Below are 18,442 nucleotides of genomic sequence, written 5' to 3'. Positions count from 1 at the left end.
TGGGTGTACGGCTCTTAGCCAAAGTATTCATGCCCCTGGATGTTTACTACATGTTGCAATGTTGCAGCCATGAGCCTCAACGTGTTTTTAACATCATTTACCATTCAAAAAATTCAAAATAACTGAGAGGTGCAAGGACTATAACAAGACGTTTTCAAAAAAGCATTCCTTGTCAAAGAAGAGTCTGGAATTAGCTCCAACCATTTTCCAATAAACTTTGCTGTTCCCACAGCATGATGCTGCCGCCAAACCACAGCAGATTGTGGCTTTCTTTATGTTTTCTTTTACATGAGTGTGAAGTAGTTCTGCCAGAAAACTGTCACACCTATCAGTGACTTTTCTGTCCAACACATTTTGCACTAAAAAAAAAAATAAATCCTACAAAGTATTTTAGGACTAATTTTTAATGCAAATATCATCATACTCTTAAAATAACACAAAACAAACTTACAAGTAACTTTTCAGCAAAGTATAGGAACTTTTATATCAACAATTCTTTAATATTGATTTTTTTTAAATCAATGTCAAGATAAAAAAAAAAAACATTTATCTTGACAAAGATAAATTTTCTGATCTAGTATTGTAAAGTGCAGTAGAGCTCCTGCACTTTACTGAAAAGTTACTTATAAGTTAGTTTTGTTGAATTTCAAGTAAATTGAGATTTTTGGACTAGAAACTACACAAAACAATATATGGTAAAATTATGTGGTTTTTTAATTTATTTTATTTTACTTTTTTTAGTGTAGCTGCAGTTTTTGCAGCTGTCGGTTTCTGTGAACGCTCACATCTTGGTAGGTTTATGGTATCCAAATTAAGGAGGCTAAATTCAAATGAAATACCACAATTCTCATGTTTTTACTTGTTAAGTCCTTCCACATCACAATTATGCACCATTTTGTTCACCTATTGCATAAAATCCCAATAAAACGCAGTTTTGGTCGTAATGACAAACGTTCAAGTTGAGGGTATACTTGTCGCTAGACGCCACGGAGCTTCAAAGTCCACACGACAACCTGACTCTAAACTCCATAGAGACGCTCTTTCGTCTGACGGTTTATTGCATTAGATCAAATCTTTTGCTCCATTTGTCATAAGGCTGCGCATTTAAACTCCGATGCCACTGCTTTCCAGTTGTTTATATCTGTAGGAAACGCGACGGCAGAGTCTTGTATGTCCGTGTGACCCCGTTCCGTTTTATCTATCATGACAACTGCGTGCTCAGCAGAGCCCCTGAGAACGCAGCCCAGGCTGTCGCCATTAAATTCAGCCTTCAGAGAGGAAGGAAACTCTCCCCGCTGACTAAAAAAGTTCCACTGCATTTCGGCCTGTCAGTCTCAGGGCCAGATGTCACGCTATAGAAAAAAAAAGGAAATAAATAAATAAAAGCGCAGAGGCGCCATTGATTGGGTCAAACACTTTGCACATATGCAGCAAAAATAGATTTGTGACAGTCTGTCGCAGCTGAAATGAGTTTCGTTGTGTTTCTGACTGATAAGTGTTTTGATGTGCTTTGTCAGCGACTCTTGAGACAGTTTCATGTTTACTGTGGGGTTTTTTTCTTTTTTGTTGGTTTTTACAAGCATTCTGTAAAGCCATTTTGTCAATACAGCTGTTAGTTATTTGCATATCTCAGGAGATTAATTGCTCTCATTAAAGCTAAAAAAAAAAAAAAGAAGAAAAGAAACAGAAACAGCTTCAAAATTTAGATGCCTGATCTATTTATTTTATTTTTCATGTGTTAAAGTATATATTCAGTGGTGTGTTAAAATGTGAATGACTTCAATCCTGCCTTGTTCAAGCTCCGTTAAATATAGTTTCAGGATCCAAGTTGACAATGTGAGAACAGCTTATGCTGGCATACATAAAAAATTTAAGGAAACCAGAAATAACACTGTAAATAAAGCATTAAGAGCAATTACATCGCAGAAAGCGTTACCACAGAAGTTTAATCATGGCTTTAAACACTAACCATGCAGTGTGTTTTGTGGGAACATTTGTTCATACAAGACAAAACATTTCACCGAAGTGAAAAGATAATCAAAGGAGGAGAAAATCTTTTTCCAAGTTCACATTTGTCAGCCTTTTCTGCCGTGTTATGCATCTGAATTTATTGTATTCTGACATCTCTCCGACGCTTTGCGTGGATCTGCTAGGAAGTGCCGACGCTGATCTGAAAGCCAAAATTAATTATACACTGGAGTATGTAGATCTAAATCCTGTTTTTGGGAGGAGGACGACGGTTTGTTTACATTCCGGATGAGATTTCAACGCTGCAAATTCAATCAAAGCGAATACTTGACATCTGACTCTTAACATGCTGAACCAGAGAAAACTGTCAAAGAAACATGTTTTATTTTTATTTTTTATGAAGCTCTCATTGATGGAGTTCCAAACTATGTAGGACTTTTTTTAAATTATTTTTTTTTATTTGGTTTGGCATTTTTCCACTGAAATTTCTTCCAGTTTGGCTTTTTTTTTCCCCACCTCACATGTTTCAAATAATCACACTCATTTTAAAATCAGACAAAAACACAAAATGCAGTTTTTAAATGATACTTATTGGAAGGGGAGGCTGTCCAAACCAACCTGGACCCGTGTCAAGAAACTGACCCCCATGTCCCTTGTTTTTGTGAAGCAACTAATTAACCACATTTAATGGAAAGCTAAATTCGTTTTCCCTCAACTAAATACAAAATAAATAAAACTTATCAAGCAGTTTGAAGTAGACTCAAAGAAATAAAAAAAAAAAAGGAAAGTTTTGGGTGCTACAAAAACCAAACAGAAAAACCCCACATTCATTTCTTCTTTTTTACATTTATGTTCAGATTGAAGAAGAGGTCTTTGCATGAACTGAGCGTGATTCAGCCAGAAATTGTCCATTCAAAGCCACTCCAAAAATGTACTTTTACGTAGAACCAGGTGGGTTTGGAAAGCACTTTTCCCCTTAATGAATAAAAGTGTCATTTGTTTCTCTGTGTCTCATATGAAAATAGATGTGATCATGTGAAACGGAGGTGAAATCTATTTAAGCAGGTTATGCTCATATTCATATTAAGCTGTATGCTCCGACTGCAACCAGTACTTTAAATGGGTCACATGCAGAAGAAAAAAGTACTAAAACACCAAAGTTATATTTTTGTGGCACAACTTTATCGGAAATGTACTCTTTGTTTTTTTGTATCTTTGTAAACAACGCACAAACGCCCCTGCTGTACCGGTGAATAGAAACTGTACAGGTTCTGATTTATCTTGCTTTCATACGGAGGGAAAGGGTAAAACCTGAGGTGATTCATTTGAAGTGAAGCACGCTCTCTCTCTGATCAGCATGCAAGATGTAAGGATGGAGTCTTTTTTCTTCTTCTTCTTTTTTTTTTTTTTTTTAGCGAGCGCGAACGCACGCTGCCTTTTTAAAATGAGCACTGAACATATGCTGCGATTGTAAATCAGGGCCAACGTCTCTGGGAGTTTACTCCTGCTTTTGCTCTCAGTGTTCCTGTTCCATTTGGCTGCTAATGAATAAATAAAAGGCCTCTTTAAAGTCTTTAAAGAACACTCAAGGCTGTGTTTTTTTATTTATTTAAAAAGGAACCTGCTATGTGTGGCCAAAACTCTGAAGATTATTTTTAACATCGAGGTCAAAATCCAAGTTAATGATATGTATTAAGTGCAAACCCCCCCTCCCACCCCGACTTATTTTTAAAAAGCATTCTCGGATTCCTCATGCTCTTGCAGTTGATAGATCCATGTATGCCGTGTCGATTGTTTCATCACTCACCCTTATTTCCATGCCCTCTCTTTTCCCATCCCACGCCCAGCTGCGTTTGGTGAAGTAGTTGACTGTCGCAAACTCTATCAGGGCAGAGAAGACAAAGGCATAGCACACTGCCATGAACCAGTCCATGGCAGTGGCATAGGCCACCTTAGGGAGGGAGTTTCTAGCACTGATGCTCAGAGTGGTCATGGTTAGGACCGTGGTGACCCCTGAGGACAGAAGGAAAACACAAACGAAGAGGTTCAGGGCAGCTAAGAGTTTTTCCTGTACAATATTTGTAACTTTTAATCGGTTCAGAGTAGGGCCGAAACGATTAGTCGTGATGAATCGATTAGTCAAATAGTCGTCAACTAATTTAGTAATCGATTGATCGTTAACTGGAGTATATAGACCTAAAAAAAAAGAAAAAAAAAAGGCAGCACTGACCCTGTGCACTGAAAAATCTATTCATTTTGCATTTAGAATAAAAAAACCAAACAAACAAAAAAACTACTTATTTGTTTGTAAATACGTTCAGAACTCCTCAAGAGCAATAATATCATGATTCATATTCTGCAAAAAAATAAACACAACAAAAAAACCCTAATAATAATAATAATAATAATAATAATAATAATAATAATAATAATAATAATAATAATAATAATAATAATAACAATAATAATAAAAATCTCCTATTAAGCACCCTTTGCATTACAATTGTGAATACAAAAAATGAAAAAAAATGTTCTCATTAAAAGAAGTAATGAAATTGTTTACTTGCATTTTCTAATACTGTGTAAAAAGCTTCAATGAAAACTCTGCCGAATGTGGCATTTTTAAAAATCCAATTAATCCAGAATAATCCACAGATTGATCGATAACTAGATTAGTTGCAGTCCGGGTTCAGAGTGTGCGTTTAAAATCAATGATCTAACTTGAATTTGGACTTTTAGATGAAATTGGAAGTCGAAGGTCTTACATAAGCGGCTTCATATAAATCAGAAATCAGATCGCAGCGCTTCGTAACGCTGACACAGTTCACTGACGTGTAAACATCACAAGTGCACAGGGTCAGTACATCGAGTTCAGACGACCAGAAACCAGCATTACACTGCACTACAGCATTACAAGGCATCTATTGTTCTGTGTTCCTGTCCCTTTTATTCTGTCTTAAACAAATCTGATGCAAGAATTGTTAAATTAATGATAAATGGATAAGTGGAGCCCTCTATGGCGGTGAGTGGAGAGGAATTTGAGAGAATAAACCATCTATTTGCAATAAATAATTAAAAGAAACAAAAACAGTGTTGTAGTACCATTATATAACCACATTTTATGTTGGCTTCCGTTGTTCAGAAAGAAGGGAGCTTTCTGCTGGTTTGGCTCAGAGCGATTCACTTCTCTGGTAGATTTAGCTTTAAAGGACTCTTTTACTTTTGTCAAATTGTTTATTCTGACTGGAAGTAATGTTGACGCTTTTGAGCGGCGCAGAGTTGTGACATGAATCTGATGTTGAATCTGTGGAGGGAGCTAAAGATTAAAAGGTCTTCCAACCTTAAAAACTGGTGAAATAGTGAAATATAAAAGCTGGTCAGAAATAACAAGCGCTTGATTGGTGTGATAACGTTTCCGTCTGACTTTCAACACGACATTTCTTTTCTTAAAATGTGAATAAAAAAAAAGAAGAATTTTCTTCCTCACATCGATTCCCCTTGTGTCATTTCCAATCAGAAACAAGATTCTTGGAAGAATAAAAATAAGACATGAGTCTAAATTTGATCGGGATGTGGGTAACGTCGAGCCCGACTGTACACTTGGTGCAAGCGGCGTCATTAACGGGCCCGTGTTATCGTCAGCAAAAAGTTTAGACTGTGAAAAGCGAACAGCAGATCTCTGTCTACTAAAATGACATTAATTGGGAAATGAATCCACTGAGGTGTAAGCTGAAAATTTCACAGATCATTTCGCATCCCAGCCTTTTCACTTAGCAGTGGCGGGAATGAGATTTGGCTCGGACAACGGCTGCCCATCCAACCACACAAAAACAATCCTGTCTCCGTTACAATCTATCTTATCTCATAAAAATGGACATGTATGGTTGAAAAAAGAGGCAGAGGGGATGATTGAAATCGAAGAGCAAGGGAGGTCAACCCGTTTCAGTGAGACACGACTGAGGAATCATAAAAAACTTCCAGATACAAAGAATTATATTAAGTTAGTTACGGTGTTTTGCTAAGAGGAAAATAGTTTTTGTGAGCAGAGTGATTATTCATTCTCAGAGCTATGTAATAATAAGAAATTCCTACATTGATTGAATCATACTTAATGATAAAAACCTGGTAAAAGCCCATAAGAGAAGATAAAAAGTAAATAAACGCCATATTCTTTAGGAAGACCACTTTTTAGTCGAATCAGTATGTGATGGTTGATTATAAGCCACTTGGAGGAATGCTGGATAGTGTGATTACAACTTTTATTTCATATTTTCCAATGCCTCTCCAATAAAAACAAACTGTAAATAAATATATGGTAATTCGTTTATGTTCTGATGGATTCAAGCTTGCTACCTCTGTCAAGAGTCATATTCAATTTTTTTTATGGCTATAGTTCTTGTATTTATATGTTTTCTGCAATAGAGGAAAAGTGGGAGAAATTAATTCAACCAACGTAACTGAACTGCTTCAAGTAATTCAATTAGGTTTATCCAACTCAATGAATTAGGTTATAAAAACTTAGTAAATTGAGTTGGAGAAACTTAATACAAGGTTTGCCTCAGAAAACTTGCTAAGCCCAGTGTTGGGAAGCTCAGCAGTTATTCACTTAGCGGCCAGCCGTGTTTTTTAGTTAAAAAAACATTTAAAGTTGACAGGAAATTTGAAAATATCACTTGATAATTACGTGTTATTGGAAGATTGGAAGATTAAAATGCAAGCGTTTTAAAAAAACTTAAATAAATAAGCAATGCTTAGCCTGGTGGGGGCACAAGTGAAGCCTGGTGGCCCGCCAGGCTTATAATACTGTTCACTGGGGGAAAACCTGTTAATGGACTGAGTTGGATGATCACAATATATTGATATATAGGATATGAAACTGGCATTGAACTCAATTGTTTTGAATAAAGTCAAAGTAAAAAGTACTTGTAAGTTAATTAAGGTCATTTTAGTAAGTTAGATCTGTAACTTTCAAGCTAATTGAACACAAAAAAGTAAGTTGTCATCACTGAACCAAATACAGAAAGTGAGATTAAAGTAAATAGGTCCATAAAATGAAATACAACTAAAAACACTTTTTAGAGTGCAGATTTTCTACAGGATTTACTCCTGGGAACTGAGATCCTCAGAAGAAGGCTGACTTTGTATCTATGAACCATTTTCTATTGATTTTACCACGTTTTGGTTTATTAGCATGCAAAACCGACCAATGCTAACCCACTTTTAGCTTACTGCCACCTACTGACTGTTTCAAATGTCCTGGTGAAACAGGACCACAGTATCACAGATCCTCCATGTCTGCATATTTTTTTAGTTTTTTTTTTTTTTTCATACTAAGCTCACCTCAAGGTTTTATAACCAAAACATTGTCTCGTTTGACCAAAGGATTCAGCTAAAGTCAAAATGTGGGTTCACATCTGCAGGACGGAAAAGCGTTTTTTCTTGGCATGCTTCCCTAGCAACCAGCTGGTTGGGTGTTAGGTAGCAGTAAATATCAGTAAAAACAGACTAACTAAACTGTAGGATAGATAGAAAATTAGTGCATATTGTTTTGTAAACCCAATAATTCGGTTTTTCCAACTTTTATTTTCATTCTTTTCCCCCATTTGTTCCTCATTTTGGGAAAAACTTTTACAATGTGGACATTTTTCTTTTCTTCAAATTTGAATCCCCTCCTATGATGCATTCCGTGCCACTTCCTATAATTTCTAACATCAAAACAATAATAAATATATTAATTACCTAATATTCTCATTGATATTAGTAAATGTCTTCTCATTTTCTGTTTAGTTGCTTGTAAAATAGCACATTTTCTCTCAAAAACACTGAACTTCATACTGAGAAAAGACAAGTTTCTGCAAGAAACGTCCCAAGTTTATTTTTCTCAGAAACTGAAAATATGCAATCTTGCCCTACGGGATTATTTTTGTTGTTAAAATGTATGTGCTCCGATTTATCTAAATTACCCAAAACTCACTTTAAGCAAGGGGAAGGAAGTCGTTGCATGTGGGTTTTTTTTTTTTTTTTTGCATTATATGGAAACTCAGTTTAATATTCTTAACTGATCAAGAAACCAAGCAGCAATTAGTGGCACTCACCAAACACAGTGCGGGCAGGAACCGATTCCCTGTTAAGCCAGAAGGAGACCTGAGACAGTATGACTGTCATGATGCACGGAAGGTAGGTTTGAATCACAAAATAGCCAATTTTCCTTTTCAAATGGAAATATGTCGTCATCACTACGTATTCTCCTGAGGGAAACAAAAACAGGGGCAGAGAGACAAAACAAGTTGTAAAGACCTTTCTTCAGACGTAGTTACAGCACAAAATTATTAGACTAAAATCTTTAAAATAAAAAAAAACAAACAGTAAAAAAGGATTTGAATACAACCCTAATTAAAGATCGAAATAACTTGTAAATTAAGCTCGCTTGTTGAAGATTTTGATGATTTCAGATGTGTTTAATTAGTCGCCATGGCCAAAAAAAAAAAAAAAAGAAGAAAAAATAGCCCCACAAAACAAACAAACCAAAAAAAACAAAAAAAGAAAACATGTGTGCCTTTCCATTTCAACGAGAGAAGTGCAATCAAGCATGAGTGGGGAAAAACATCCAGCCGAAGAAAGATGTTTTCATGGACTTTTCATTTTCTGCACATTAATTTGAATTTTAAAAGCCTCCTGGTACATTTGGGTAATATCAGAATGCAGCGTGCCGCATCTCAAGGAGATTCAAAACCACAAGTAAGTCAGTAGTTATTCAGGTGGCTTAACCCGTTTACAGAACATTGACATTTTCCTTTCTGCCACTCCTATCTGTAGATATATATTTGTATGGAGAGTGTGAGCCTGCATCGCTCTCCAGTGTTTGTATTTGCCACTGATGGCAGCAAACGGCCAGATTCACACTTTCCCTAAGCGTTGGCTCTCACTCCCGCTTTTGCAATCTGTGCTGCAGAGATACGAGAGGCTCCCGCTTCCCTGAGGTGGTTTCTCTGACCAGAATCCGACCACGGCTGAAGAGGCTCAAACTTCCCTCAGCCCCTCTCTACAGATCATTAGAAACTAACTCGAATAAAAATTAGCTTTTTTTTTTTATTTTATTTTTTTTAGACTAAACCAGTTCAACAAATGTAGTTTAGGCGTTCCTGAAAGTTCCTTGTGTTTTCGAAGCATTGAAGAGCCGCCGCGGTCAAATCGACTGCGCAGGACGTTGTCAGAAGTACGGTTATTTAAAAGTCTTGCTCTTGAAAGTGCGAGCGAAGCACGGGTGTGCTTTGTTTGTGTTCTGTCACACATGAAGTCGCAGCGAGTCGCCTCCTGAGAGCTACGTCACATGACAGCTGTGGTTATACGGGATGTCAAAATCCTGTATAAGTGTTATTAGATAGTTATAGCACATATTTAAGTGAAGTCTACAAAAAAAAGAGAGAAATAAAGTGCTCTCCACAATTTTAATTCCGTCCCCAGGGCACAACATGGAGGTGGCAGTATCATGCTGCGGGGAGATTTTTCTTCTCAATGCACAGGAAACGGCTTCAGAATTGATAGTGAGAGATCAAGCTAAATGCAGAGGGATTCTGGCAGCAAAGGCGTAAAAACCAGAACCAGGCATAGAGACATTCAGCTTCTATGCACCGTAGATCTGGAACAAACTTCCAGAAAATTGCAAAATGAGCTGAAACGCTGAGTTCCTTTAAGTCTAGACTGAAAACCCGCCTGTTTAGAGATGCTTCTGGAACCCAATCAATGAAACACTAATCAACAATCTGATGTGATTGACGGCACTTGACAAAATGTAATGTTTTAAGTGTTGACTCTGTTCTACGACTTTGTGTTTTTATGATAAAAATCATTTTGAAATGTCTTGTTGATGAAAGGTGCTATAAAAATAAAATGTGACTGATTGATTGATAAAGGTCATTTTGATTATTGGGTCATTTTTCCCCCCCTCGATTTTAATCTTCTGATTTTTTTGTTTTGTTTGATTCACCTTGGAGTGCGCATCTCCCCGCTTAATACAGCGGCCATAAAAACTGTGAAATGTGACGAAAACAGCAACTCATCTCAGATTGTTTTCTGGTTTCAAAGCCGCAGACTGCCACTCCAAACAGGGTGGAAATGTGCAGGTAGAATCCTCTCTTTCAGCTTTTCAGCTATCTGAAGACACAATTTATCAAGATTTCATGGTCTTTAAGCAAAGAAACTGAATAAAAACCGGTCTCAGCACTGAATAGGTAATTCTTTGAGATTTCCTGTAGGAGTTTCTTTCACATGCTGCTGCAGCTTGTGGGTGTCTCCAATCACACTTACAATCCTGGGGCATTGCAAAAATGCTAATCTTTATCTCAGAACATGAACACTTAAGAATATTTTAATGTTTCCTGTAAAATATCTTAAAAAGGCTTTTATGAGTTCATTATTCATCCTCTCTGTGTCCATGGAGATGAAATTGTTGTACGTCCAAACTCCCATAAGGATGAGTATTTTTCTAAATTTATTTAAATGCAAGCTGCTAAGAATCAAGATGATGTTTAATTGCAAACCATGATGTAAAACATTCTTGGCAGCCATTCTTAGATTTGTACCCACTTTTGTCTGATTCTAATTTGGTTTCCGCAGTGGAAATGAACCTTTAAGAGGCTGAAAATATAAACCAAGCAAAGTTTTAACTGAAGCTATTTTAAGAAAACGGGGTTAAAAAAAGGGTTTTGTGTCGAGAAGTATGGAGCTGTTAGAGGTACAGAATATCGACTCAGGTGGGCTGAATCCAAATACACCCCACACTTTTCAGATTTCCTTGCGTTGGTCTATCACATAAAATGTAAAATGCTGTAATTTGTTTATTAAACACTGGTGTTTGCTTGTGTACAGCTCTGACTGTATACAGATGTTAAGATGATTCCCTGAGAAACCTCACAGACCATCAGTAGACTCCAGGCTTTCATTGATCCCGGTTTTAACAAACAGCAGGTTCACCAGGTTGTTCGGCCTTCAGCTGCCTTACACTGCAAGCTAACCTCACAACACAAGGAAGAATCTATTTCTATACCCACGAGTGTTGACCAATATCACACTGAGTCATTGACTATTGCCTCAAGACTTAACGTTTTCTAAGGGTTGCATTACATCCCGGGTTCCTTCAGGTCTCTTCCCTTAAGCAGGATTAAGATGCAGACATACAGAAAACACAGAGATTTCCATGCCAACCGTGGAAATATAATCACAGCAAACATTTTTAAACACAGCAGAAGACATGATTAAAATTGCATGTTGTTTACTTTTGGGAGTGTGGGGGAAAAAAAGCGGCATATTTTCAAAAGGCACTTTTGAACAGATCCACACCAATTATGTATATTTCATAAACCTTGACATCGGCATCACTGTTGGCACAGCTAATTCGATACCTTTGCCTTAATTTGCTGTAATAAACTTTATGTCCTCTAGTGTTAGAATAAAAGCGTTTGTGTGTGAAAGATAAAATGACCCCCGTAGTGTGATGAAGAGATACACATTTATACACCAACGAGCTTAGGCTAGAAGATATTTACATTTAATTTGAGCAATTATTAAAGCTGACTCTGGACTACGGGCCTCAACACATTTGAGCAAACCTTCACCTCTGGCACACTTTCTCATATTATCTTTGCAAATATGCTGAGCAGTTCGCCTGGGAACCCCCCCCTCACCCCACAAAAAACTGGTAACAGTCATCATTTTCACAGTATACCCAAACAATTTAAATAATTCAGAAATAACAGAAGAAAATAGCAGAGCGTTCGGTGGAAATAGTGCCGGCCGAAGCTGACATCAATGAAACGGTTGAAATTACGGCAGAACGAAAGCAGAAAAACAAAACTTTTCTTTTTTTTTTTTTTTCTCGACGGAAGCGTCTTACTGTGACTCATCCAGTGTTTTTAACCTTTTCACCTCATCAAAACGTGGAATCGTGTGATGAACTAGTTTGAAATTCTACCTGACCTGCCTGCAAAACGCTAATGCTTTGCACAAAATACCAAAAAAAAAAAGAAAAAAGATTTTCATTTAGTCTGTTACAGTGTGGCGTGGTGTGGTATATACCTGTGCTGGAACTGATGGTTTCTTTGCCAATGACGTGACCCAGTAAGTCATACTGGTTGAGCCGTGAGCCGTCCTCTGCCACAGCGACAGATCTCTCGTCTCCCTGAGTCCACAGGTAGATCACCTCACTGTTGGTGTACGCATCTGAGTCGAAACGAAAGGATAAAAAAACCCCAGCAAAGATGAATTAGACGTCAAAATCTAATTGTAGCAGTCTATAGATAACTATAGTTACTACATATTACCACATTGATGGCCATATGTTATAATATGTTTGCACATATTTCCACACGTGTGATAATATGTGCAAACATATTACCATATATTCAACACATATTGCCTATGTGGTGACTATGTGGTAATATTTGTGTAATTAAGATTTCTACCTCTTTCGTAATCAGTTATGATCATGTGTTTTATTTAATCAGATATCCAGGATGAAAGATATTTTTCTTTACCGGTATTTGCTATCTAGCTAGCTTTAGCCATTTATTTATTTTTTTGCTAATTTTGAGAAATCTATTCCCCATTTTAGCCGTGCTTGCACAGCTTTTTCACTCTACTGTGAAACATTTTGTCAAAGTTTCCAAAATGCAAACGAAACGGCAATTTGATTTCCCCCCCCCCTTTCTTAATCAGAACTTTTAATTGACAGCCCAAAGTGCAAGAGAAACTCTTCACTTACAAGCTCCTTTGCGAGTGTAAGAAACAAATCGTTACATAAAACAAGGTATAACAGACTTTTTTCTCTCTTGTCTAATTTTTCTCTCGGTGATAAGACACATTTTTAACTGGAGACATATCGGGATTGCAAGAAAGTCGCTCAACGCAAACGATGCAAACGATATCATGTTCTATTTAAGTCATGCACAGCTTCTCTGATAAAAGCCTGGTTGGTCTTTCCTAACCATCATATCTTGTAACGAAAAGCAAGCAGAAATGTGAACCACAGGAAGCGTGTTAGCCGTCTTTCTGTCCATCTTAGATAAACTCGGTCAGAGCGGGCTGGACTGAGCTTCGCTGCTGCACGGCACCCTTCCCCAGTAATACGGATTTATGGTAAATTTCCTGACTCAGGGGGCAGACTGTGTTGAGTGACAATTGTTCTCTAAGGCACCACTGAGCCCATGTGGCTATAATGATCACAGTGATTGTTTCTCACGCGGCGCAGCCTGAGGACTCAAAGGTCACGCGTGTCCAGCAGCGGGTTTCGTCTCAGCTGGGATGAGCTGAGAATGCACAGGCTTTCCTGCGGCCGATGAAGCGTTAGGCTATCCAGAACTACAAGAACTTATTTTTTGTTTTACATTTTGATACCTTACTAACACAATCTTTACATATTAGTTGAATTTTATGTGATAATAGTAGCAGTGAAGTGGAAGAAACAGCTTAAATAATGTAGAGTAGATGCATAGTTGTCTTAATTCAATTGAATGCTTTGGTTTTCCCCACAATCACCAATGATTCTCACTAGAATTTAGGTGAGGACTTTGACTGGGCCGTTCTAAAACACTGAATGTGCTTCGATGTAAACAGTTTCACGTCATATGTTGGGGGGTTTCTCTGCTGTAAGGTGTCACATCTTTAGACAGGTTACCTTCCACTGCCCTCTCCCTCCTGAAGGAAAGCTTTGCCACAGCATGCTGCTGCCACCACTAAGTCTCACAGTAGGAACGATGTGCTCAGGTTTTTCTTAATGAAATCCAGTACATGATGACACTCATCATGTACTGGATTTCATTAAGAAAAATTTAAATGAAAGAAGCTTAATGCCACGATGTCACGTATTAAAGATTTAATTTGCAAAAGCAACATGTCCTTCAACTTCCACTTCACAGTTATGCACTACTAATAAAATACAAAGACATTTATGGTTGTAATGTGAAAATGGACAAGGCCTAAAATGCTCTGGAAATATCTTTACTTTCTTACTAATTTAAAAACAAAATCTGACTTTGTTTGCATTATGAAACTAGTTGATTATGTGTTTTGATATTAATTTGAACATAAGTGGATGGGGTGGAAGTAAAATTTTCCAATCCAAAGTAACTGGATTTAAGACCGCGCAGATAAACCCACCCCACTGCAGCGATTCTCTTCTTCTGCTTCTAATCCTGCCAGCGGGTTAGACGTTGCAATTAGAGAGAGAGAGAAAAAAGACCTTAATTATGGCCGTGTAGACCTGCTGCTGTGACTCCAGTCTTGATTTGCAGCGGCGCATGCATGCATTTATGAATCCAACACGCTGCCAGACGGTGATTTGAACAGGTTTATGGTGAATTTCTTGCTCTGAAATTTAACCTGCAGATTTTTCAGTGGGCCAATGCCCGGAGAATGTGTTAACATTAACCTACCTCTTCTATTGCTGTGCTGAACTACAATAAAGCTTGACATCTGTTCTACGGTAAAGAAATATCTGGAATAAGCTGCTTGCTGCTTGGCTAATGTTTGCCCAGGCACTTTAACTCTATTATGCATTAGAGTAATATTCCCTCTTTAATGGCGTTTAAATCTCGGTCCTTATGTCGTAAACCTTTGGCTAGGCAGCGGCCGGGTTAAATACATGGGTATTTTTCCAGCTCCTCACAGCATATATTTCATTACAAACAATAGTGGCTCGAAGTAGTTTGTTATGCAAACAGTTCTGAAGAACAAAAGGTAATCAATATCTCCTGAGGACAATAAGTTTTGTCTGTTTGCTGTGATTTTTTTCTCTCCACTGAGCTCTGGACTCGAACACGCGGGGCTGACTTACAACTTCCGAACTTCAAAGGACAGGCGTGTGCATCCATCGGGAAGTCCTCCAGGTGCATGGGGCACTCTGCATGGATGGTCAACCTGAAAGAGCAGAGACACGTTTCACACCTAACGGGCAGGGTGGATGCGGCAAACCCTGCAACAAGAGTGGAAGCCCGCGGCTGCAAACGCAGTGGGGAGAGTAAGTGTTTGATACAATGCCGATATTGCAATTTCTCCACTTGCAAAGAGTGAGGAGATCTGGAATTTGCATTGAGACGCAATATCTAGAGATACAAATAATAGGGTTTGATTGTCTTTTAATAATTAGTTCACAATTTGTTGTTTCCTGTAATTCTTGACCAGGTTTTCACTCACTGGGGCTTCAGCCCACTCCTCCACGACACATTAAATGAGCATAATCAAATACTTCTGTTCCCCACTGTACGTCATGACAGGTTTCACTTTTCGGATAGAGAGATATTGTGTCATTAAGTCCCCCGGCCGAAAGAGAAGCGTCAAAGTCCGAGCTTCAAAAACGCCCCCTGAGCAAAGAGAGAAACAGCTCATATTGTCTTATTCATGAATGTTTAATCACAAATCAAATCCAAGTGATTCAGAGACTCATAAAACCATTCCTCAGCTGACTGGGTTGGCCATAAATGGACCCAGAATTAGGTTATTCTAACTGAGTTACAGCATTTGTAGTCCATACATCAACTCAGGATTGGGTTACTTGAGAAAAAAAGGAAAAGAACTGTAAAAAATTACAGTGTGAGTAAATGCTGCATTTTAAGCACATTTCTTATTCCTTAGCCATGCTGGAACTGTTGCAGAGGAAACGCTTTGCACTGTAAGGATTCAGTGCGAAATGTTTTGCTTGTTTAATCTTTATACGTGAACAGATACATTTTTAATTTCTTTGTGGAACTTAATAAAACAAGTCAGGCAATGAGAAGGTTACAGTAATTTGGTGGGTTTACTGCGGCACACCGTTCCACACGTGAAGTTCATTGTGGCCTGAGATAAAGAACTTCCACCTTTACTGCAAACTTTATGTTTCTCATTAGATCCCCATGTTGCCTTAACAACAACCCTGTGGCCTCAATTTTCCTCTCACCCCACTGGCTGCTATCTGGCACTACCTCACTCACTGATAAGCGTCTCAACAACTACCCCCAAATTAACTCGACAGAGCATAAATCAGAAGAAAGAATCGCACCATTGCATATCGCCCAGCTCTTACATCAGCGTCTAATTGATGTCATTCATCCTGCGCCTGATCGCAGTTCATATTCTCCCAGAAACAAAGGTGGTGGCAACGCCAGAGTTACTTTGATCGCAAACAAATAAACGAGATCTCTGCGAAACATAACTTCACGCAAAGGTACTAAAAGGAACATCGCCGGCGAGCTCAGAGAGACTCGCTGAGATCACAGCTGCTCCTCCAGCTAAACGTAACAGCTGACTGCTGACGTCTGGTTTTAACTTTTTTCAAGGTATCAAGTACAGCACATCTAATGAACGTCTGGGTGTGCTTGTCTCAAACCTCAAAATTAAATTCAGAGAACACAAACATGCACAACACAATGCCCTTCAGTGCATTAATCCTCTGTAATTAATCATGGCAGTCAAGGCGGATTGGCTCCTTTAACAGTGTAGGAATATTCTTCTGTACAATTCGTTGGATATAACAGACAGACCACTCATTTGCGTTTTCCACATTTTACTTTTTAATTTTTTTAAGTAATCTTGCTTGCGCAGCTACGCAGCAGTGAGTTTACGGCTGGGACTCTTTGGGTCATTGGTGTACTGAAATTCAACAAAGTACCTCTCAGACGTCTAATTCGGTGCCTTGCGGAGGTACTCGTCTACCTTGAATATTTTCACATTAACCTCATCAGACAAGGGCAATCCCTCCATGTGAGGGGCTACATCCCAGACAGAGCTCAGTCCGGACTCTGTGACCCACTGTCAAAGCCCAGAGAACCGTAGGTGGCCAGCCAAGAACCCATCATGCTGAAATGTGGCCCAAGCCCCTCCACTGGGGAAACTGCCACAGTTCCCAGGATAATCCCAGCACCACCAGTTCCAACTGAACAGACAGGGACACAGAGGCAGGGGCAATAGTGGAACATTGCTTTGCCACCTCTGCCCAGGTCTTCCCTTTGGTGTGTCCATCCATGACTATAATAATGCAGCATGGTGCAACAGTCTAATGCACCATACAGGTAAATCCTTAGAAAAACTGTTTAACCTTTCCAGACCAAATGGAGCGCTGGTGATACAGGCAAATTTTTAGTACTGTAATAATTCTGCCACACTTTGAGCTATCTGAAAAATTTAAATGGTTTCTGAAAAGGGGAGACGTTGCGCTTTCTAGCCAATATCGGGTCATTACGGTAATTTCACTCCCCGCCGTAGCAGGGAGTGAAATTAATCTGAGTGGCGCTTAAAATAGACGGTACATTGTCAAAATAACTTGCTAGACATTGAAAGTTCCAGTTTTTATGGACAAATGGACAAATATATATCTACTCACAGGACATTTAAAGAACTGCGTACATTTAAAATAAGCAAGAATGTCCAGGCGAAGATTTTAAATTTTAGGTCATAAAGAGTTAAGACTGCGAAAGACTCAACATCCCTGCACACGCAAGCAGAGCTGCAACAAGACGGTTTAGATCGAAGCGGAGTGGCTCAGTCAAAGTTCAGACCTAACTCCAACTGAGAATACATGGAAAGACCAGCGAAAGGCGGCTGTGCAGACACCCTCTCTTCAATCCGACAGAACCTGAGCTATTTTACTGACGTGTGAAGGCAAACCCTTTGACACTTGCTGCTACAATTGGAAAGAAAGAGGGTGGCTTTAAAAATTGATTAATGGGGTTTGAATGCAACTCAAAATTTCCACATGGGAAGAAACTTATGTTGGTCTATTACATAAAATACACTGAAGTGTGTGTGCATAACATGACAAAATGTTAAAAAGCTGCTTGATCGCATTTGCAACACATTGTTCCTACACTGTTAGCCTTTGCTGTATTTTCTACAGCTAAATACCGCAAAATGCCCAGTAAAACTAACATAAAACATCTTTACAATTAGTTACTGTAATTTGCATTGCATTATGGGTAAAGGACATAGTATTACAGTAACTTACTGTATGTTTTGAAGTTGCAGTAATTTACTGTTTACACATTGCAGTAGTGGTACTGTATTTATAATATCTTGCACTGTTAGCCTTTACTGTATTTTTTTACAGCTAAATACCGCAAAATGCCCAGTAAACTAACATAAAACATCTTTACAATTAGTTACTGTAATTTGCATTGCATTATGGGTATAGTACATAGCATTACAGTAACTTACTGTATGTTTTGAAGTTGTAATTTACTGTTTACACATTGCAGTAGTGGTACTGTACTAATAATGTCTTTGCGCTGGCCATGTAAGAATTCTATTTGATTTCCAACGGTCATCATAGATGTTTCATCGTGGTTCCCTGTTTCTGTATTTTTACTCCTTTAGTGGTTAACATATTTTAAGGCAGAAAGAGAGCATGTATTTTTGTTTTTTTCACATCCTAGCTAACATTAATATGCAGTTTATCTAGCTACGTCATCAAGGGTGGCTTCGCTTCCAACGTTTTTCTGATGACGTT

The 18,442-nt window shown here is 38.3% G+C and overlaps 1 protein-coding gene across 5 annotated transcripts in view; it reads right to left on the bottom strand.

The window, feature by feature from the left end:
• gabra3 (gamma-aminobutyric acid type A receptor subunit alpha3) overlaps positions 1-18,442 on the bottom strand; it is a 118,605-nt gene that overhangs the window by 4,187 nt on the left and 95,976 nt on the right. For all 5 annotated transcript variants that reach the window (XM_044139668.1, XM_044139670.1, XM_044139669.1 and 2 more), the window contains exons 6-9: positions 14,798-14,880; positions 12,043-12,186; positions 8,064-8,216; positions 3,776-3,981 (exon numbers count right to left, since the gene is read on the bottom strand). In XM_044139668.1, coding sequence (XP_043995603.1) covers positions 3,776-3,981; positions 8,064-8,216; positions 12,043-12,186; positions 14,798-14,880 — 586 coding nt within the window. The remainder of the gene's footprint in view (positions 1-3,775; positions 3,982-8,063; positions 8,217-12,042; positions 12,187-14,797; positions 14,881-18,442) is intronic.

The sequence above is a fragment of the Gambusia affinis genome, linkage group LG15 (assembly GCF_019740435.1).
Source record: "Gambusia affinis linkage group LG15, SWU_Gaff_1.0, whole genome shotgun sequence".
Taxonomy (NCBI): Eukaryota; Metazoa; Chordata; class Actinopteri; order Cyprinodontiformes; family Poeciliidae; genus Gambusia; species Gambusia affinis.
This window is presented reverse-complemented; position numbering and strand designations above follow the sequence as displayed.